This window comes from Strix aluco, chromosome 12 (assembly GCF_031877795.1).
Source record: "Strix aluco isolate bStrAlu1 chromosome 12, bStrAlu1.hap1, whole genome shotgun sequence".
In the NCBI taxonomy this organism is placed as follows: Eukaryota; Metazoa; Chordata; class Aves; order Strigiformes; family Strigidae; genus Strix; species Strix aluco.
Window position 1 is genome coordinate 13085968 of NC_133942.1, and position 22881 is coordinate 13108848.

Below are 22881 nucleotides of genomic sequence, written 5' to 3' on the forward strand. Positions count from 1 at the left end.
TTGCAACAACAATCTTTGCTCTTGTTTTGCTGAATGAACTGAGGATTGCTGGGTAGGTCTTCCCCCTGCTATGAATACAGGCTTATTTGTAAGACAAGCTTGAGGAGCGGCCCCTGAGAGCAGCTACTCCACAGGCTGTTATGTTTATTATAATTAAGAGCACCACACACACATCCTATTGCTTTCATAACACTCGCCACAATTTGCTTGGCATGAAGAACCGATCAGCAGTCAGCTTGCCACAAACTCAACCTTTTTTAAGGCGGGACCCGTGGCTTTATTGAAAGCAACACAAAGTTTGTTTCTAGAAACATTATGGAGATGACATGTAAAACGTAGCGTTGCTGCTTAAATGCTGGCTGAATCCCAAACAACAGGAGCTCTTACATGAGGCAAAAACAGACCTTCAAAGCCTTGTAGGCAAATATACTGTCACTGAATATTTTGTCATGGAAGCAAGGGCCTAAAAATATAACACGAGCAGATAATGCACTGAGACAGGCCGGCTCACATCCTGTCTTTACTCTGTAAACACCACAATGCGAATTGGCACTATTGTACAAATCAGGCCACCCATATAAAAAGTAGGACAGTACTTAGTAATAAACTGCAGCCTTCATCCCAGAGCCGCTACGCTCCTCGTCCCAGATATCTTGCTCTATATTGGAAGAACAAGAAACCTGGTGGGAGCACGGCTGGGCTGCCTCAGCCTCCAGCACGGGCAAGCTGCCTGTCCCTCCGGCAGCCCGCACGCACAGGCCTGCTGGGGGCACGGGGAGGAGGTGTGGAAGGAGGAAATGGTGTTACCATCCATTTTCTGATAAGGCTTGCATCTGTAGTAGCACTGTGTCCTGCCCGCAGCAGGAAACTCAGCCTTGAGATGTGCTGACTCACTGCAGCAAGGCTCCTTGTAGTTGGCAGTGGTTTTTAAGTCTCCTGAAAACACTCCTCTTCCCTGCAAGTGAAGGGCCACTGCTTAGCTTCTTTCTCTACCCAGAAATCAAAGAAAAAACAGAAGTGTCCAGGTAACTAGAAGACATTATAGTCTGCATTCCTTTCTTTTGCAAAATTTGGGCTTGAAGCAGAAAATATTTTGTTTAATATAAATGAGAGAATGGTAAAAGCCATACCTGACTGAAAAAAAGCAAAGCACTGGGGGCACAGTTCTTCACTAGAGGAAAGTAAGATTCATTTCTTGTTCCAGTAGATGTAGTTTAGTTGGATTTGGGTGAATTAGACCAAAGTTCTCAAAATCTTCAGATTCCTTTTAGATCTTTCATTCTTATCAAAATCGACCCCATCGGACTCAATGCTTTTCTATAAAATACACATGACAGATCGCTCTTGTGAAAGTATGTAAGGACACTGGAAACACTCCAGAGTTTTATACCACAAGAATTGATATCAAACTTTAAGAGCATTCAATGCAGTTATGCATAACAGTCCCTAAAACAAAAAGCCATAAACAATCCTTGAGTATAACAATACACATGGTCATTCAGACAGTCTAATCTTTTCTCAGAACCTGCAATGTGCTCAGAGCTATGTAAAGTTCTGAGGCGTAAAAGGGTATTCAGAACGGCAAACAAAAACAGGTTCCCCAAACCTGAAAGGTTAGTTACCTTCCAGGAAGGGAATGAGCAGACCCTCCAGCTGAATGGTGTGCGCTCATTTGCACATGCAATGAATTCAGTAAATTCCATTCCAGACCTCTAGATCACTGACTTTTGAGGATGTTAATTGTTTTATGGTAGGACCCACTAATCCCCACTAAACCCCAATCAAGTATCAAGGCTAATACACAACCAGCATAAAAGAGAAAGTCCCAGACCCAAAGAGAACGTGATTTCCATTTACAACAGGATACCACAGGTAAATGAATTGGACAAACAGGAAGAAGCAGCTGTCACAGGGGCAGTTATCATATACCAGAAGTGTGAAGTGGCTTAAGAACATCACCACCACATTCTTCTTTCAGCAATTAATCAGATTTTACTTTCAAAACATGTGCGCTTAAGTCCAGACGGGCAAATCTAGGCAGCATTTTGTTTCTTTTTACATGCAGGGGAAGAAAAGAGGGGAAAAGACATGCACAAAACTAAAAATACACATTTTTCTGAAAATCACAGAGAGGCATCAGGAAGAGGAGGCTGTGGGGAAGCACGTATATCAGTAAAGCAAAGAGCACCAACCCTTTTTGCTTTCCTCTGCAGATCACCCTTGATAAATCATCATGACTCTCTTAAGGATTTTTTCAATCTGTTTTGTATTATTACTCCCATTTTTAAGGAAGATAAGATTGTCTCCACTTTTGAAACTTCAACCAGGGCCACACACTCCCACACAGAAGAATTTCACTGCTCTAAAAGCTCTGGCTGCTCAGCCAGCTACTACTTAGTAGCTCTGGTGCAATAAAAAAGCAGCACACACCGCTACAAGAGGCATGAAGACCCTGCAACATTCCTGGATGTGCACTGCAGAGAAGACAAAAACATAACTTACAAACGACTTGCCCCCAGAAGCCGCTGAGGGCTGAGCGGTATGCCTGCATACCACAGAGCGCACATTTGCTTATACAAAACCTCTGTAACTTTGCCACGGGTGGGAGGAGCGGGAGCGCTGCATGTGGCTGTGTGGGCAGGACCAGCACCTGAGACTCAGCAGCACTGCAAATAAACACAGTTTAGACATGAATAATTGCATACTTTTAAGGCGTATCTTTCTCAGCAAACAGCCATAATACGGAAAGTGGGCAAAAAGGTGGCATTGGATTTTCTTGAGCCAAATCCTTCAGATGTTAGAAAAAAATAAAATCAAGTAAACAGAGGCAAGAAAAGGGCTGGAGAAGGGCCAGGGTGCATACCAGCAGCGGGGGAATCCTTACGTGACCGAGGCCACGGCTGGTGCATTCCTGACTCATAAGCTAAGGTGCATCCGGTGGCTGTGTCAGGTGCCGGATTGGCAAAAGCATTCCCTCGTAATGGCTTCTTAATTGTTTTCTGACAGCCATGACACAATCTCCAGAGGGCTATGAAGCCAGAAATTTGGAAGACAGCATGCCATTTGTCACGACCCGGCGTCGAGCAAACCAACCACCTGCTTCCCGTCTGTGTCTCTGCCCTTCTCACCTGCTGATGTGTTTAGAAAGCTCTAAGCAGGGTCCCCAGCGAACAATTCCTCATTACCCAAGTTGGCACTCCAGAAACACCCTGTCGATGTTACGTTTAAGCATTTGCTAGACTTTGTGCACCAGCTCCATTAATTTAACTGCTTAAATCTAAGCATATACTTAGAGGGCCCTGCAGAAAGGAGATGGATTGAGGAAGCACTTAAATGCTTTGCTCAGTTAGGATGAAAGAGACTTTGAAATCTTGAAACACTGCTGTTCTCTTAGATAATGAAGTGTTCAAAAAAAAAAAAAAAAAAAAAGGCCTTTAATATTTTCTTTTGCGAGCACCTATTATTTCAACTGCACCAGGCAATACTGTGTAATGTACCTCAAGGCAACAACTATGATAAAGAGTATATTTCACCCCCACTCTGTTCTAAACTCCTATCTGAATAAAAGCCAACATACTTAGCATTTTGCTTCCTGCTGTAAAGATTTGACAATTGTAGGCCTTGCCTGTGAGATGAGGAAAAACAACATGGAATATCATGTGTCACTTCCTTTTCATCGCATGCAAACCTGGGATAAGCAATGGGGGCGGGTGAAGGACCTTTTACCTGAGCTTTCATGCACAATAAATTAATAATAAGGGTGGGCCTTTACTCAAAGCAACTTTTCTTTAAAGCTCTATATTAATCAAATCCCTTCAGAACAAGTTCATTTGAATGTATTTGATTTTACTTTGAGACCGATAATAACACAAGTGGATTGCATCATCTTCACTAGAACAGTAATGCCTTTTAAGTTTCTTTTTAGTAGCTGCCTCAGACATGCCTTAGATAATTTTGTTGGCCAACTGAGGACTAATGCAAGACATATTCTATGAATAAATGCATTTCCAGAGCCTCAGTCTCAGAAGGTGATTTTGCAAATGGCCAATGAGAAGTGCCTGCTTTGAAGTGTTCCTGGAATCAGTTACAGTTGCTTAAACCACTGATCAAATTCTACCAAAAAAGGCTTAGAGAAATGTTACTTCAGACTAGGTTTATCTTTCCTATAAATGCAAACTACTGCATTAAAAACAGAACTCTCCCCTATGAAATATGCACTTTCACAGCTTGGGAGCATTTAACTGAGGTGCTTAAAGTCAACATTTCGCTTTCTTTCTTGGAACAGTTGAAAAAACTTAAAGCCAAACTTCACTAAATGGAAAAGGTAACTTCAAAAGTCTTTCCCCTAAAAATAAACGATGAAGTTACACCAGGCTATGTGAAGGACCACTTCTGTTACATGTAGTGATACAGGGTTAACATCACTCCAGTCTACTGTGCTCTATAAAGGATTTCTTAGCCAGTAGGTCTCCTGGTTGTTTTTTTTTTTTTCTTTCATCCAAAAGGCTCATTCTTTCTGGGCCAAATCCAACAACCTTAAGTCAGTGAGCGTTCACTAGGCGTTATACTGCCCAGCACCATGTGCAGCCACCACGCAAAGCAGACGAGATGCTCAGCCCCATCCTGCGCTTTCACGCCGCTCAGCCAACAGAAAATGTAAAGCAAGTTTAGGAAGGTATAGCTAACGATTCCTCCGCCTGGCATTTCCCAAGGAAGGACAGCCAGCCCTATGCCAGTCTCCTCCCAGCAGCGCCAGGGACACACCTGAGCGCGTGGGCAGCTGGAGGAGGCCTGGCCCCAGGCCGGAGCAGCTCTGGAAAGCTCTCGGCTGTCAGCTCCAGCCGTGTCAGGGTTGCAACACCGCTCCAAGGACTACGGCTTCTTAATGTTTTCTCCACAGCTGAGGATCTGGGCCAGCGAGTGCAAGAGTGGGTATGAAACACTGCTGCTGGGCGAGCGTAGATTTCTGCCTTGGTAGTGGAAATCATTAAAAAAGTCTACAGTAAGAGAAAATGAGGCTCGTTGTGCTCTGTGGGGGTTGTTGGGTGCTCAGCAAACCCCCATCAGGCCACTTATTCTCCTGCTTCAACAGACTTAATTTGATTGTGCACCTATTTAAGCAATCCTGGCCCAAGCTTACCAAACCCATCTGGATTTGTACTTCAGCTTCACCAGTGAAATCCCAAAGCGTACTCTGCCCAAAATTCAGCATAGCAGATTGCAGGAAATGCACAAAGTTGTATCATATTATTCTAAAAATGGTCTGTGGATATTTTGGGGAGGGAACAGAGGAGTAGAGACTGCTACATAGAAGGACCCATTACATTTCTTCTTTAAGATTATTTTATTCTACTATGTATTTGTCGCAACATTAAACCACTTTGACTTGCATTTTACACAGAATGTTTACAAGATGTGTGGGCAAATTTAGCAATATATATTTTTTAAACTTGATTACTTTCCCACATACACACACACAGAGTCTGAGTTACTCTATATGTAAGGTTCCTTTCACAGTAATAATGCCAGGACTTTCCATATGCACCACTGCTTAAGAATGGCATTCCTGGCATCTGAAGCGATCGCATTAAGCTCCCAGCATTGCTTCAAGTCCTATCTGAGGAGAACACACGCCTGAAAAAAACACCAAGGGAAGCCATGAAAGAGGATATACTGAAGGAGCTCACAGACAAGCCAAATCAGAAGTGCCTTACTTTAAATCAGTAGACATTTCAAAGAAAGCACACAATGGTGCTGCCAACTTGCTCTCGAAGGAACATTTTGTTTTTAAAGGCTGTTCTACAAGGCTGTTTTCTTCTTGTCAGGATCACAGGAATCCTCAAGACACCCTTCCTGAAAAGTGTTAGCATTGCACAAACGGGCTTCAAGAAGGAAGGGAGATTTTCAAACATCTCCTTAGTGAAATGCCACCTGGGCTCTTTCCAGTCCGTGGTGCAAGAGTGGTGCTGTTACTCCGCCTTTGATGGCATTATTCCTTGGGCACATGCCTTTGCTTCTCTCATTTTGCTGTGGTTTTCCTAATATTATGCCTTTATAGGAGAGTTTTGCAGCAAGTCTGATGGAAATGACATCACCAGCCCTCAGTTCAATCAGCTTAATACAGAAAACTGTCTTCAAAGGAGCTTTTAAAAATACATTTTTGGTGGCTCTTTAGCATTTGAAAAAACACTAGTGCATCCAAGCCTGTAAAGTCATATAAAGAACTTCCAATTCAAACATCTGAACACTGATACATATTCATTCTCTGTGCTGCTAATTAACCACAAGCTGATTTCCTTCAGCAGTGTGTTTATTTTAGCAGTATGGTTGTCCAGAATCCACCTTCCAGAACATAGCAATAATCAGGCTTCATAAAGCAAATAGCTATGTTCCTGCTATATTGAAAAAAAATTCCCATCAAATCAGTGTTTTGGCTTTTATCAAGAGCACAAAATGTAAAGGCTCTGACCAGACCTGGAAGTCTCCACTTACAAAGAATGAAATATTTCTCAAGAAGCTGATAATGACAATTTTTCACCTCTTAGTAGATTAATTAGGCCAGGAATGACACGATACAGCAGAGGTAAAGTCAGAACCCAAAATACTCTGTTGTCTAACCCCATGTTCCCATCTCCACTATGCTCCTTTTTTTCAAGACAGAGCAGTAACAGGTGAGACCAATCACAGAATCATAGAATGGTTTGGGTTGGAAGGGACCTTAAAGATCATCTCATCCAACCCCCCTGCCACAGGCAGGGACACCTTCCACTAGCCCAGGTTGCCCAAAGCCCCGTCCAACCTGGCCTTGAACCCTTCCAGGGAGGGGGCAGCCACAGCTTCTCTGGGCAACCTGTGCCAGGGCCTCACCACCCTCACAGGGAAGAATTTCTTCCTTAGATCTCATCTAGATCTGCCCTCTGTCAGTTTAAACTGTTACCCCTCGTCCTATCCCTACCTCCCCGATAAAGAGTCCCTCTCCATCCTTTCTGCAGGCCCCCTTTCAGTACTGGGAGGCCACTCCAAGGTCTCCCCAGAGCCTTCTCTTCTCCAGGCTGAACACCCCCAATTCTCTCACCCTGTCCCCAGTAACTGATACCGAGGAACCATGTGGACAACCAGGAGAAAGCAAGGGTGCAGCAGCACAGGGCACCCCAGAGGCGTTGGAGGGAGGGAGGCTGCAGCCTTTCCAGGCCATTGGTGGCTGCAGCTTGAGAAAAATAATGGCCACACATCACAATTTGTCCCCAGAAAAAGAAACTAAACCCCAAGAGAGTACACAGTTCCCTGAAATGACCCAAACGAGCCCTCTAATAAGAAATCTAGAAACGGAAAAAGGCACAAAGAAACAGAGACAGGAAGGCGAGAGGCACAATGGGCTCTTTTTAAAGGCTGCGATAAAGCACTTCTGCTGGCACAAAAGGAGTGAGAAGGAATTAAGCCATCTATCAGCGCTGGGGAAGCAGGTTCGAGTGAAAATGTAAGTTTTAGAGATGATCAAATCAGAGGTACCTGGAAAGCAAGCTGCCCAGCAAGGTGGCCTGGCTGCTCACCCCTGGCTGCGTGATGGGAAGGAGGGTTCGGCTGCCATCAGGTGTGTACACAGTCTGTGCAGGAAATTAATTTCATCTTCAAACCACTGCTTGGCACCCTCCTCACTTGGGTTATTTATAGCTTGAACCTCAACTTTTTGGGAATAATTAATCCTTAAAAACAAAACCTCTAAGGCATGTTGAGTGAGGCAGTTTTAAAGCCAGTAATAAACAATCAGCACCTACGTAGGTGCCTTAATAACGCAGCGGATGTGGGCTTCAGAAAACCGAGGCAGCAGAACAGAGCCTTCTCGGCACAGCGACTAAAGTACCTAATAGGAAATCAGCCTCCACCTTGCTGTGCCACTTCAGGAGATACCTTAATACTTCATATTCCTTATTTCTGCAGTGGACACTCTCCCTGACCCACGGCCCTCCCAAACATAGTCCCCCTTAATGAAAAGCTGGTGTGCTGAGGCACATACCCATCTACTACGGCAGGAACAACCGCAGCACAAATCCAAAAGCACTAATGGGTATGCTATGGAGAATCTATGCCGGCATTATACATGAGGTCTTCTTTACACTTTAGGCTTCTAAATAGATTACCAATTCTATCACTAAGCATGAAACTAACTAATGCAACTGTGGGGTCATGACAAATTTTTCACTTACTTAAAGAGCAGAATTAAAACTCACAGGCTAAATTCTGACTTTATAACCCTGTATCCACAAATAGCTCCACTAACTTGAGAGACACTAACTGGAGAAGGTACAGGTACCGGCAGCGGCCACATGTCAGGCACAGGGAAAGCTACCCTGGCACTGACCATGTATGAAATGATCAATCTGCAAATGCAGGAGGCACCTGGGTCCCACTCGACTCTGTTGTCATTCCACTCCACATTTTCCATCTGTAGGTTCTCTTTAATAATTTTCTTTATTTTTCCAGGTCTAATATCCTTTCATGGGAAGATCTTCCACACACTATGCAGGAATAGAACACAGTTTTTAAATAACCATTGTTGGGTTGTTTCCTTCATTTAGATTACAAAATGCTTTTTGATGGCATTTCATGACAGATTGCCAGACAAAGAAATCTTAATGATTGAGAATGAAGGGTGATAAATGAAGGTCTGTATCACCATTAGGTGGACTGGTACTAATAGGTGGTACAATACCAAAACCACCAAAGTGTATGTTCTTCACTGATGAAAAATGCATACTTCTCAGTAATGATACCCAAAGGTCACCCAAAAGATCACAAAGTAAAAGCAACTTGCATTACCAAAAAAAAAAACCAAAACAAAAAAACCCCAAACCCCTAAAACAACAAAAAAAGAGTAAGCCTTGCTAAAAATGGATGCTCTGACCTCATCAAATTTGTGGGCTGTGTGTATTCACCGCTCCTTGTGGAACTGCATTCCCAAAGAACAAGCCCTCCTTCATGTGGGGTGTTACTGGTTAAAACAGTTTAGGAAGACATTTTTTAATCCTCCTTGTTCTCTCTACCACTGACTGTTACCCATGTTTTGTTTCTGTTTATGCAATCAAGTCCTTTCACTCTTAACCATGATCTAACTACAGCTCTAACCAACATATGGGCTTCATGTTATATGCTGGTAGGCAAGTAAGCACAAGACCATATTCCAAATTGGCAGTAATCCCACACTAGAACTTTGTGACTCTCCTTTTCCCCCAGCAAGGTATTTCTGCTGACAAGGCACATGCACAGGGACACATTTCAGCCCTGCATGTGGTAGAACATCTCACTGCTCCGCAGTTCTGTTTTGCTCCAGCCTGGTTTTGCACACCTCTAACACTTGGATGAAAACTCAGAAGGAGAAACCTCAGCTCCTTTATCGTCTGTTTTCACCAAGCAAGGCCCAAAATCTTCACTGGCACAGCCATGTGAATTAAAGTGTGATTGCTGTAACCATTTTTTCACCAAAAACCCTGCTGTTGATGCAGCGGTATCAGTAAGAGATGTCTTTTTTTACCACTATAAATTAATTAACATTTATAATCGATATAAAATTATACTGGCGGACTGTTTAGTTACCTTGGAGAATATTGCTAAGGCACAATACTCCACAGTAAAACTTAGCTTTTTTGTGGAATTTCCAACTTTGGTTAAATTCTTAAGGCAAGTTGGATTGCTCTGCTGTCCAGAAGCAAGAGTTCTCCAGGACATAAGTACCAGCTTTGTAGACAACATCCTCACTTCCATTAATCTCCTTTTCAGTAAGGATTGAGACCTAGAGCTAACAGCAACACAATCAAGACCAGATACCCAGCTTCCCTCTCCCAGGTTGCTGAGCAAGAACCTCTCCTCTCCTGTCAGCTGTCCCCTAAGGATTCTTCTTATCTACTTCACTTTTCTGATAGAGGGGAAAAAGGATCAAGAGAAAGGCTGGAGCCTCTGGCTCTGCAAGCAGCGAGCACTCTCCCTGGCTTCTTCACCAGTCCAGCACCAAGTCTGACTGGATATGGCTTCAGTGGTAACCAGCTGGCAGAGACACTGCGAGTCTCCATCACAGTTGCTGTCAACTCAAGTAAGAACACACTCCAGGAGGGGCTGCAAAATCCTTAAATTTAGCGGGGTCCTCCTTTTTAAGCTCTACCATCTTCCATTGCCTTTTGCTGTCACAATGTGGTCCTATCCATATGCACAAGACAAAAAGCCATCTGAAATGCCAGATCTGCACTAGCAGGAGATGTACAGTCAAAATGTTTTTGCTGCACATGCCTCTGCTGAAACTCAGAAAATTTAGTCACAAATCAGGATACGTACTGACGCAAGATCCTCTGTACTGTGAGGGAACCTTCCCATGAGGCAGAGTTGTACAAAATAATTGACCAAAATTATCCCAGTGAGGTCACTGAGAGACCAAATGTTTCACCAATAAAATTTTAAAAGATATCCACGATTCCAAAATATAACTCATTGGCTATACTTATTTGCCTTAAAACTACCTTACCCAATGAACATGTTTACTTACTGCTCTTCTCCTCCTCCTGACTCTTGGCAAGTCAAGTTTTGATTTCATTTCTCCTGAAAATTTGATTCGATTCTTTTAAAAAGAAAAAAAATCTAAGTAAGTTAGAAGTTCAAATTGAAAATCCTGCTTCATTGTCCTCATGTGACCTGCAAGGTATTTAATGCTTTTCCAATTGCTAGCATCCCTCCTGGCACACACTGACCCATTATGACTCCATACAGCATCAGGAGATACTTTGCACCAGAACAATCCTTTAGGAACCAGTTTAGGTTTTATATCAGCTTTCTCTATAAACTATGCAGTCCGCTCCCTCCCGTGCCTGAGGCTGGGATCCATTTTGTTATTCCCCAAGAAAAGGCAGGAAAGGAGAGGGGGGATATATGAGGCAACTTTCAAGGGTGCCTTACCTAGTCACAGAAATCCAGTTCAAGCAGAACTACTCTTGAAGAAGTAGTTAGGCCTGCCCATGACTGTGTCTTCTCTTACCCTAAAAAAAGCAAAGCTATGAGAAAGGGTAAGCGGAGAAGATGACTGTGCCTACTGCCCTGCAGAGCTCAGAAGTCCCCAGAAAGGGTATTTGAGTGCTACGTCAGCCGCATTTCACGCATGGCAGTGTTGGTAGGCAACTTGTTTTCCCTTCCTGGCTGTGGTCACATAGCGGGCAGGGGTTACAAAGAGTCACACTTTGTTGCTTGCCTGCTACCGTGGCATCTGTCTTCCCTTGCAGCAGTGGAGTAAAACCCAAGGGCTGCACAGATTATCTTTACTCATTAATAAAAGGAGGCTGCAATGCAGTCTTTATACCGTACTCTACCCTCAAGTGGAAACATTGCTCATGATGCTGAAATTCTACACAGTGTTTTCAAGAGCATTAAGTTTCCCCTCCTTACATCATTACACAACAAAGTGTTTACAATAACTTGAAGAAGAAAACTGCATTATATAATTATGCAATTATAAGGTCTCTGTTACCTTAGCATCCAAGTGTTCGATACACTTTCGCATACTTGTCTCAGTGCCCAAAATAATTATTTGCTCTGTTTCAAAGAAATGAAGCTGAGGCAAAGGGAGACTAACAGATCTGAAGTTATGAAAAGAAGTGCAAGTCTACCAGTTCCCTCTTGTGCCTAATGTGTAATGCTGCTTCCATATCAAGTATGTGTGCAAACACTCTTTGCAGAACGTAACTGCAACAAAAAATAATAAACTTTATCTTATATCTCACAGTGGCGAGACAGGAAATTCTTCATAATAATCTACAACATTAAGGAGTAACATTTACTACATAGATGCTATGCTAATACAGACATTTCTAATAGCTTCCCTACTTGTTACAGTCCTCCTACCTAAAAATTTCTAAATGTGTGTGTGCATAGAGGGGGGAAGCAACTGTGCTATCCTCCTCGCTATCATGCTTGCCCGCCTTGCTGTCATCTTCTTTACAGAACAGTCACCCCTGCTGTATCAGGCAGAGCCCAGGAAAGACAGACGCACGCAATCCCAGTAAGCAACTCTCTTGTTCCCCTTCAGAGATTTAGAACTTAATCCAAAGCTCAGGAAGAGTTTGTGAAACACACATGGGCTTTGATTCAGGCCAGTCATGTCTGTATATATTTGTTTAGTATAACTTTAAAACAAAATAAAAATCTTCTCACAGTCCAGGGCTTGCACATCATTCCCATGTTGCCTCACCAGTGAATTCTGTGGATTGACCTTTACCAGTCAGACCTCTCCAGGTCTCTCACAGGTCACTGTAAAAATTAAATACTGACCCCTCCCTTGCAAATTTGAATGTCTTTGTCCCATCTATACTATGTGGTTTGGTATAATCAAATACATTTTGAATGAGTATGGAGTGAGTATATACAGCAGCAGTCTTTTATTAATTGGCTGTTACTTAAAAAAAAAAAAATAAATTGGAGTGTCTCTTGTGGGAATTCCATTTGCTCAGTCTGTGCAGGAGGCCTCCGGAGTTACTCAGTGGAGAAGAGCTTCACTGGAGCTTCTCCAAAAAAGTAAATACAAAACCAAATTCAAGTACCCACGTTGCAGACTTCACACTTCACCAAAACCCCCTCCCCCTCAGACTAACAGCAAAATTTACCCTCTAAGGAATCAATAAAATACACATGTGAAGTACACACACAGTAAAACCACAGGGGTTTGACAAACCGCTCCAAATGGCATTACTGAGAGCGAGGAGTTCATAGTGCTGCACGGCCAATATTAAAGCAGACAGACTAGGGAAAAACCTCTACTCCCCAACCTGTTCACCCCACCTGAGCAGAGTCCCTTACAGAAAGTCTTCGAATGCACCCATGGCAGGCACCCAGATGGCAGATGGGGAGGCTCCCTGCTGCACTTTCTCTCCCCACGGCTTCCCCAGTGAAAGCGGGGATCTTCGGGGGACTTCCCTCCTCTCAGATTCAGTTACTCTAAACTACCCAACCACGACGTCAGGGGTCCAGAAGAGCAGCTTCACGCTACTTTTGTACACCATATTACTCATCTGCAAATTCCAACCTAGGCTACAAACACCTCTACATCTTTTGGGCTACTCTGGTTTTTGGGTTTTTTGGTCAGCCTGGCACACAAGGCTGTATGCACAACTTGCAGGCCTTTCTCTAAAAAGTGTTTGGCTGTAACACAGTAACTTTTAAAGGCATTAGCAAGAAACCCCCCTAATCAACTCTAGTGAAAGCCAAAATACCCACTGGAAGTGACAGGAGATACCATAAGTAGAAGGCATCTTGCCAGCGGCTTAAACGAGATGTGTAAGAATCTGCAGATCACAGCACAAGCTAACAGCATGCCACTGCATTACGGTGGAACATCTACATGTGTTGACTGTCTGTGGGTCCAATACATGGAACCTTCAAAGTGAAGTGGAAAAGCAAAATGTAAGATAATGAGGCAGAGGGAAATGGAAACGTACAGACTGCCCCTGTCCTGGGCAAGGGGGAACGCCACACTGAGTGCCTGGCATGCTGCAGCAAGAAATGGGAGATCGGAGATGGACTCACTGGTGAGGGACAAATCTAGCCAAGAGAGGAAAAAATGATGGACATGAGCATCCAGGGGAAATGGAAAAGTGGTGACAGAATTGCAGGGAGCTCCAGAGGTAGATGGAATAGAAACCATTAGAGCAGGGAAGGAGGGAAGGCAGCATGAGGCTTTTGGCCTGATGGGCAGAACAAAGGATATATCAAGGCCCCAGTGTCGAGCTGCTAGCGCAGAGAATGGGCTCGGTGGGGACGTACTACCTCAGCTCAGGGCTCAAGGGTGGACACAACAAAGAACAGAGAGCAAGCTCCTATCATTAGTTCAAACAGCCTCATCTCATTAGACTAGTACAAAACTGAAGTTATGGCATAAAGTTAATCTCTCCTTTGCAATAACAGTTTATACCAGCATGTTGTGAAGAAGGTAACTGGCATACATCTCTTCTGTAGGTTGCCAAGACACAAGCAAACACTCAAACCTCTGATTAAAAACTCCTCTTGAAGCCAAAAGTGAAACAGTTGTAACACCTGTGTGAAAGGAAGCACTAATTAACTCAAGAATTTCCCAGCTTGTTAAGTGCTACATTTCTTGACAGTATTTCAAGTGCAGGGCCAAAAAATACCAACATCTGTAACAAAACTGCAAACTAGCAAAAAAACCATTAAAAAAGCTCCCCACACACATATGCATACCAAAGCCAAGATATCTGTAGCGTAACAAGAAAAAAAACCAAACCACCAGCCAGGGACATATAGCAGAAAAGTTTAATGGTTTTTAATAAGAAGCATATATCAAGTGAAGTGATTTACAACTTAAAAGTCTAAAAGTTTAGAAGAACAACAGAGTATTAATCCCAAGGATAAGACATTTTGCTCATATACCTTCTCTGGGAAAAAACAAAACAAAACAACCAGAAAACTAGTACGTTTAAGAAGATTTCTACTTTTCTGATAGGTATCATATAAATAGACACATATATAATAATTTGATAGCTTGGATGTATTAAGTCGCAATTTTAAAATCTTTCTTTTTAGTGTTGCATGAACTACACAGGGAACAACTTCAAGTTTAAATAGGGTGCCACTGACCTTTCTCTTCCTGCTCTGGTAAAGACTCTCAAAACTGGATAATATTACAGAGAAACTGTGTTGCAATGCCTAGGCACATCAGGGTCAGATAAAGTTCAGTCTTGCCTTTGAACTTTCTTGCCTCTGTGGGCCATAGTCAAATCCTCAGTGTTATTTTAACATGGTTTTTAAAGTTTAATTTCCTTTTTGTGGCTTTGCATTATTAACATTATTGATGTTAAAAGTGATATGCAGTCCCCTTTTCATCTTTCAGAAAGCATGGAAATATTTGTGGATTCCTTCCCCCCTCCATTAATTAAAAACTTGCCTCAGCAAACCCTCTTTAGTTGCTGCACAAGGCCTTTGCTGCACAGAAGTCAATAGGAGAAATCCTTTTTCCTTCAGTGGAACCAGGATTTCTATAATCCACTCTTCCCAGGAAGGGCTTTGCAGTTTAGCAGAGCAAGAAGCCAGCATTCTGCTTCATCAGGACTGTTTTGAATTGGTTCCTTTTGGGTCCAAGTCTCAGTGCTTGACACAGGGTAATTTGAAATAAGCAAAGCGAAGAAGAATTTTAAACAAGTCTCAATGTCAGCCCCAGGAGCAGAGCAGTGACAAACCAGACTACCAAAGCTTTGCAACACTCTGCTTTAAATCAACATCATCTGTACCCACCTAAACCACTTCACAGGCCTCTGGGAGTTGCCATAATGATGCAGTTTGTTTTAAGCCTACTTTTTTCCTAAAGGCAAGGTCCGTTACTGGATTCTATATCCTAGGATCTGCTGTATGGTACTTCTTTTGGGGATCTCACATCAAGCTAAGACAGGCACTACAGCTGGAAATTCTGGGCACCTGGCTGAGAACAGGGCCAATATAGGGGAATGCAAAAATGGGATCCAGAAGGCCATTTCCCAAGAAGGTCACAGTGGCCCAGGCACTGAGATTAACCTCAGCAAATCTGAAGCACTGAGCTCTGCTTTTTCAAAATAAGCTATAATAGCAAATAAGCAATAAGCAAATAAAGTGTTGAAAAACCAAAGGCAGCTGGAAAACAAAATTTCATTCTCAAATTCTATGCTTAACCTGTTCTTTTTTTTCATGTAGAACTCCATCCTCATTCCACACTAACACACTAAAGTAACCTGAAAAAATCAGGTCAGCAAAGCATGACACCAAGAGGGGCTGGTGAGCCTCCAGCACTTGGGGGAGGGGGGGGGTGTGAAATCAATATCAAGGTGCTCAGTCAGAGTTACTTTTAAAAATCTAGGAATGCAGCTTCAGGCATCTATTTTTGCAGAATCTTTGATTCTAGAATGAAAAAAATAAAAACCCACCACATAAATCCAGTTAAGATCCTACAAGCTTTTCTGCAGCAGCCACTACTTGCCATAGGAAAGCAGAAATGATTCATCTAACTCTGAAGCACTGAAAAAAAAAAAAAGTCACTTAACAGAAACAAGTTAGCAAGGACAGTTTGATGACAGTTTTTCCGCGATGACAGGCTTCTAAAAGATATGCCAGTTACAATAAATATTTCCAAATTAGATATCTGGCATTAAGTTGAGAGAGCCAAAGGCTTAAAGATGTCACATAACATAAATGCAGCTCTGTTTAATTTTGCAGTTTCTGAAGCAGTGAAACCCTAGGCTTGCTCTCTTTTTTTTTCCTTCCCCCCCCCTCCCTTTTTTGATATGCCAAATCCATGACCAACACAAGAAACTTCTTTTGCTCCGCTGTGACTAACATTTATCATTTGTATATAAAGTAGCCATTATTCAACCAAATGCGAATTCAGCAAGTGCTTTTAAAAATCACCCACCCCCTAGCAAGAACCGCAAACCAAACAGCCGCCCACACCCCGGCTGGAGCATGCCTCTGCATTCCTGAGCGCTGAATAACAGGAGTCTCTTTGAGTCCATGCTGCGCTTTCTTACTGCTCCTCAAAGCCTTAAGAGAGACCTTCTTCTATGGCAGAATCAATGCTGGAATGGCAGATTGTGTCACACCTCACGCATTCAGTTTAACTCCTTTCTAAGCGTAGCTTAAAAACAAAATGCCCCTGACTTCTTTTTCTTACTTTAAAAAGAAAGAAAAAAAGTGTCAGATTTAAAAAAAATAAAATAAAAGAAGAAATAAAGTGTAAAAGAACAAGTCCCTCAGCTGCATCCCAGCTCTGTCTCAGAATCACTGACATCAAGAAGAGGGCCAAGATGCAACTCCTGGGTGCTTGTGTTCCAAAATGATGCCAAAGATGATGCCATGTGCATCCTCACCAATTCAGGCATGAAAGCCAAACACGAAACCAGTCTGGTCAAAGAGCCAGAGATGTACCCAGAACTCATTTTTTCACTCAGGAGGAAAAAGGCACCTTACACTAGAGGGTATGCAAACCCCAGACAGGCCGGCTTTGGGCTGCCATCCGAGGAGAAACCTCAGTCTGCCATGCCAGCCTTGGGTCCCCTGCTTGTGCAGGAGGGGATGGGATCTGCCGTCCAGGTTTTCTTGCAGTATTGATCCCATTTCTCACTGCTTTGCCCACCTACCCCAGGGAGGCCTCCTTGCGCTGCTGGATATAATATGGCTCTAGGGAATGGGGGCAGCACACACAGCTGATCCAGGCTAACACTGGAGAAATATCCTGAGAAAGGACTAGCAGAAGGCTCACAACAGCCTCCGGCAGCTGCAGAAGCAATTGTGGACAGCAGAACCACCAAAAGCAAAGCCCCCCCTCCAGGAACCAGTCCCCTCAGAGTAAAACCAGAAATATTTCCAAATGATGAAACCAGGCCACAAATAAATTCTCAACAATATGCAGATAAATTGCTTATGTTTAAAATCACTTCTTTACCTAACACGAGGTTCAGAGTCAGTTCTCAACTTCCATTTGCTCCATTTGGCTGCAAACCAGCCAAGCGACAGTTGAACCCGTGACATGGGATGGGGATGGTAACAAAAGCCACACGTCAGTGTCTTGTAAATGTTGACATTCTGCACAATGCTTACCCTCCACACTTCCTAGGGCTGAAGAGGGAGCACCCTGTAGAGAAGTTTTGCACCACCCACCAGTAATTCCCAGATTACCCATCTGGCGGCAGCTGGATTTGAAGACCTTTAACAGGAAGCCAGATAACTTTGTAGAAACTAAGCCCTGTATTTTCCTTTTGTCCAGTGTTAATGTAACATTTCCATGCTATGGAACAGTCATGGAGTAAAGCATCACCAGCCAAACACTGCTGTAGCACAAGCTGCACATCTATTTATTTATTAGACTGGGGGAATAGTCCAATGCTTTGGGTTTGCTGCTCTACTCACCTCATTCATGTTATGCCTTACCTTGACTGGATTTTTATAATTCTTTGAGGCAAAAAAAAAAGGCAACAAATCAAATACTACAGACATTTAAAAATGGGCTTGCCATTTTGAGTAATTGAGTAAAGCTGAGTAAAAAATGAGTAATTTTTTTGCTGTAGAAGGTAGTCAATCATCCTACGCCGTGTGCTGTATCAAGGCACAGAGACTTTATTTTCTTTTGCTGCTAGCTTTGCCAAGATCTTTACGGGAAGGACTGGAAACTCCTATGATGCATCACACACCAGCTATGATCCAAGGCAGGTACCCAAGTTGGTGAGCCAATGTGATAATCCTGTATTGCTAAATCCATTGTTTCCCTGAAAAACCTTGAATCACATTCAGTACTCCGCTGGCCAAGGAAACCGGATGTTACTTTCTGCAAACCTGTCACCACCACTCCCAAGTCAGCGAGAAATTGCTTGAGAGAAACAAAGATCCCCCCAGGCTCTTCTGATGGAAATGTCTGGCCCACTCTCCTTCCTCCCCTCACCTTTGTGTGCCTGGATGTGAACAGTCCAGGAAATAAGGACAAAATACTTAAAAATAAAAATCTTGGCTACGGTAAAGCCTAGGAATTTTTGTCCATAAAGAATTGGTCCAGGTTTCAAAGGAACAAGGTATGTTGGGAAAAAAACAGAAAAAAGTTTCACTGTGTAACTGAAGTAAGGATTCTTGATGGGTTAATTTAATGAAATGATTTCAAGTAAGTTCTATTCTCCCCTTATTGATTGACTGAGTATCTAGCACGTATCCTCATATAATGGTATCAACACAATCAATAGCTCTCCAAGTAATGTCAGCTGCTAGCTAATTTACACTTCCATAGTTGCCATCTGCTATTCAACCCATTGTAACACAAGCCATCAGCCTAGGATCTTTAACTAGCATGGTCAAAACAAAACTATTGAAAGGCTGAAATTTTATCCATATTCCCAATGGGTAAAGAAATACATTTAATCCAATTATGGTTTCATCGCTCTTAGTTTTTCAAGTTTTGTTCACACAGCCAGGAAATTGTGTTACAGTATCTGTTTATTTAAATTCAGCAATCAGCCCACCATTTCAGAGAGAAATGAAAGATACTCATTGATATCTTAGGTAAATTAATTAAGACCTGAGAATTCCAAATTAACAAAGGCTAAATGATCCTCATCTGCAGGATCTCCTGAATGCTTCCTATTATTTTCAAAGTACATTTTATCCAGCCTCATGGAAGAAGATGCCTAGCTTACATTAAAAGCAAGTGTCACTCAGGAGGATTTCTTGATTCTTTTTTAACAGAGTATTCCGAATATTATTTTTAAATGCATGCTGTTGGTCTGCCATTTGAAATATTTTTTTTAAATATGTATATTATTTCTCTTTGAAATCATTGCTGGTAAAATACAGGGCTATGAAAAATTATGACACAAATACGCAGAACTAAATGCTTATACCTAACAGTTCAGCAACCTAGGAGGTGTGCAGTGATGGAATTTACTCCTTCAGAACTGATTCACAAAACCATGCAGTTACTACAGCACAGGATGCGAATTCCAGATTTGCTCAGAAAAGAAGTGAAGAGATCAAAGATTCAACAAATTGGATGACAAATGTTCAACTGTATGAGTCGCTACAAACAGAATCAGCATGATAATGCTGAACTCTGTAGCCAGGATTATACCCATGATGGAAACAATGGGACATATGGGCACAAGTAATATTCCTCTTTCTTTAAAACTGTCTATTGTTTAAGAACAAAGCAAACCACATCCAAATACATCTGGCATCAACATCTAACATTTTGCAAGCTGATCCTTCTTTCAAAAACCAAAAAACCTGTACATCTGAGTATCCCATAAATTTTGCTACAGCACATGATGAGTCTGGACATTTTCTTGAGGAGGAAGTTAACACACATATTGTGCTGTCCACCCGGGGCTGCTCAACCAAGAGACAACTGGCTCCATCCTCACCACCCTCCCTCCCTTTCATGCGGTGGAGGGCAAACTTTCTCTAGGAAAGATGGTGGCTGGAAATGGCCTGTTGCTACCACAAAGGCAATTCATCCAGTTTGCATCCTATCCCCTGCTTAGATCTGAAGAGCATCTGGGAAAGAGGGCAGCTGGGAGCTGGCTGAATAGTGCCCTGGAATGCAATGGCAGGCTGCTTTTAAACCACATCTTTTCCCTGCGGGTAACAGGCTGCCGACAGGAAACAGGCTCATGTGCTGTACAGAGGATTAATATTAAGGAATATGCTCCCACAAAGCTCTGGAGCCACCACAAGCTACTGCATGTGTACACCCAGGAAATTCAGAGCTTCAGAAAATGCTTGAGCGCTCCCTCGTTTCCATGCGTTATACCCTGGATGTGCTCTCATTTCTGTCTGAGGGACCCTGAACAGAAACAAGACAACCCTAAAATTTCCCCAGAGAAAGGAAAGATGACTAAACACACATCATCCTGCAGGTTTACCTAGGAGCAGGCCTTAACAGTCCCCCCACCGCTGAGAGAAAGAACAGGGCCCAGTTAGCAGAAGCCGGGCACCAATTTCCATTTGTATGTGCTATTTTGAGCAGAAACAAGTCAAAAGGTATGCAAGCAATCTCCTTTCTTCTCAGCCTGCATTTGAATGCTTGGTTCCCAGGGTGCAACTCTTGTCCGAGTATTGACTCTAGCTGAAGAAATGAAGTGGAAATTAATCACTTTGCCATTTGAAACAGCTTTCCTTCAGCTAACGTTTCCAGGTTTCCCCAGGCACATCAGCTCTTTTTCATAAAAAAACAAAAATAGTGTTCAGGCAGAGCTTGAAGATCTTCTGCATTTCTTCATGCTTTCCAGACCTACTGAAGCCTGCTCAAAGTTACAGGTTGCGGTAGGTCCAGAAAGTTCAGATACATTCCATGCACGTGCACAAACAAACAGACACTTTGAAGAGGCATCTCAGCTACAACACATTTCGTAGAGTCAGTTCACACACTGGGAGACCAGCTGAGCAGCCCAATTACAATGGGTCTAACACCTTGCCAAAACTGCAAACTTACTCTGTGTGTGTAATACTATGGAGGCACATGTTTTTTTCTGGGAAATTCTGAATAGAAATAGAACAGCCTTGAGCTTTGCTTACGGAGTTTGCATCCCAACAATTAACAATGCAGCACTACATTGGAGACTGTGCACACAAAAACAAAAAAAAAAATTTAAAAAGAGCTTCTACTATTAATCACCTTCTGACAATTTCCACCACAGCAGTTTATAATCCTATCTACTTTAACTCCCCAGAAGTGTCAAAGTTCATTCTGCACTGGATTAAAACCAAGAATGAAGCAAAGAAAAAATTCCACAGAATGGCAATCATCCTTCATCACACAGCTCAGTAGTAAGAGCCCTTTTCCTCTAACCAAACTGGAAACACTGGAGAGGGACCCTTTAGCTTTTATAAAAGCTAAAGAAATAACAGGCACAAAACCCATCTTTTGGACCTCAAACCTGCTCAGGCCAATGCTAAATTACTCATCATTTTGCTCACAGCCAAACAACCCCAGTCACCCCACCTGGTCTTTAAGCTTTGCAAAAGCATCAGCCTATCAATCAGTCAAAACATATCTTTCTGATTAATCCCTGGAACAGCGGTTTTTCAGGCACAGGAAACTCAGCGCAGCAGTCTCAGTGCAGCACCACTCTGGTGACTCAACTGGTCTTCAGCAACTTTGGATTCCTAAGGCACCTGGAGATCAGTCTGCCATCACAAGTCCCACTTCAGGCCAGTATTTAAATACGTATTTCAGTCTTATTGCAATGAGCATTACAGAGCCCTTTCAAAGTAGCTGACTGCCAAAAGAGAGGCAGATGTCTTCTGCTGGTTTAAACCACATGGGGTGAATGAAAATTCCTTGCATCTCCTTAGAGCGTGTGCTCCTGACTGAGCCTACAAACTAGTTTGCTTTGCTAAGCACTTGTAAAGCATATTTCAAATAATTATAATCTTGAGGTCTTCTCTAACATTACCACAATGTATATTTATTAAGTTAAAAGCACGCGCGCTGCTACCAAACAGTTATTTAACATTCATTACAACTTGTCCAAGCAAGCCTTATATGCTGTGTAATCATATTCTTTTCCTCAGGGCAGAAATGCTAAGCGTAGCTTGAAACAACAAGATACTGTTTTGTCCTGAGTTTACCCATAAAAGAAATACTTGAAGTATTGTTAATATATGCCTTTCCCACACCTCTCCTGAAACTGTAAAATCATACTAGCACCTGAAATAAAAACAAAGATAAACTGGAAAGAATATAAGACATCTTAACTTTCCACTTTTCATAAAATTATGGAAATCACACTCAAATCCAAAATCTGACTTGCTTCATTGTTGCTTATAAGCATAGCACACGTGAACTTGTTCACCACCTGGCACTATTCTACTCCAACCCAGGTGATGGTTTTTTTTCTAATGAAACCTTTTCAGATACCTTCCTGGGCAACTTGCCCACCCTCCTACAATAGTTCATACTATTCAAAACTATTTCTAAGCAGAATCAGAAGTGCTAAAAATAATCACAAGACTTCTCCAGGTGGAAAGAATCAAGCCTCCCGAATCAGATGTCAGGTCCATGGCAAGCTGCCTCACCTCCCACTGCCTCTACAGAGGAATTTCTGAAGCTTTGTTTCCACAGTCAGAAGTGTCAGGCCATGGGGACACCCCTGTTCCAACATGCTCTCTCCCATCCCTTTCAAATCATGAGGCAAACCACAGACTTTAATTCAGACTAAGTCAGCAATATAGTATGCTACTTAAGCACCTTTACCCTCCTGACGCCAGTAGACCCAAAAGCTGTGCTTCTGGGGAGAAGGGCTCTGCAGAAATCTCCTTTGAAGGACTGTATAAGCTACAAGGGCACACAAAACAAAACATACAAAAACTCCTATCATGGGACAAAATTTA

At 42.6% G+C, this 22881-nt stretch overlaps 1 protein-coding gene across 2 annotated transcripts in view; it reads right to left on the bottom strand.

Annotated features, from left to right (window-relative positions):
- SMAD3 (SMAD family member 3) overlaps positions 1-22881 on the bottom strand; it is a 79774-nt gene that overhangs the window by 37759 nt on the left and 19134 nt on the right. The window contains exon 1 of one of the 2 annotated variants that reach the window (XM_074837317.1): positions 2503-2571. The exons of the other annotated variant lie outside the window; for it this stretch is intronic. Coding sequence (XP_074693418.1) covers positions 2503-2567 — 65 coding nt within the window. The 5' untranslated portion in view covers positions 2568-2571. Of the gene's footprint in view, positions 1-2502; positions 2572-22881 lie in introns of those variants that run through there. 2 annotated transcript variants of the gene reach the window in all.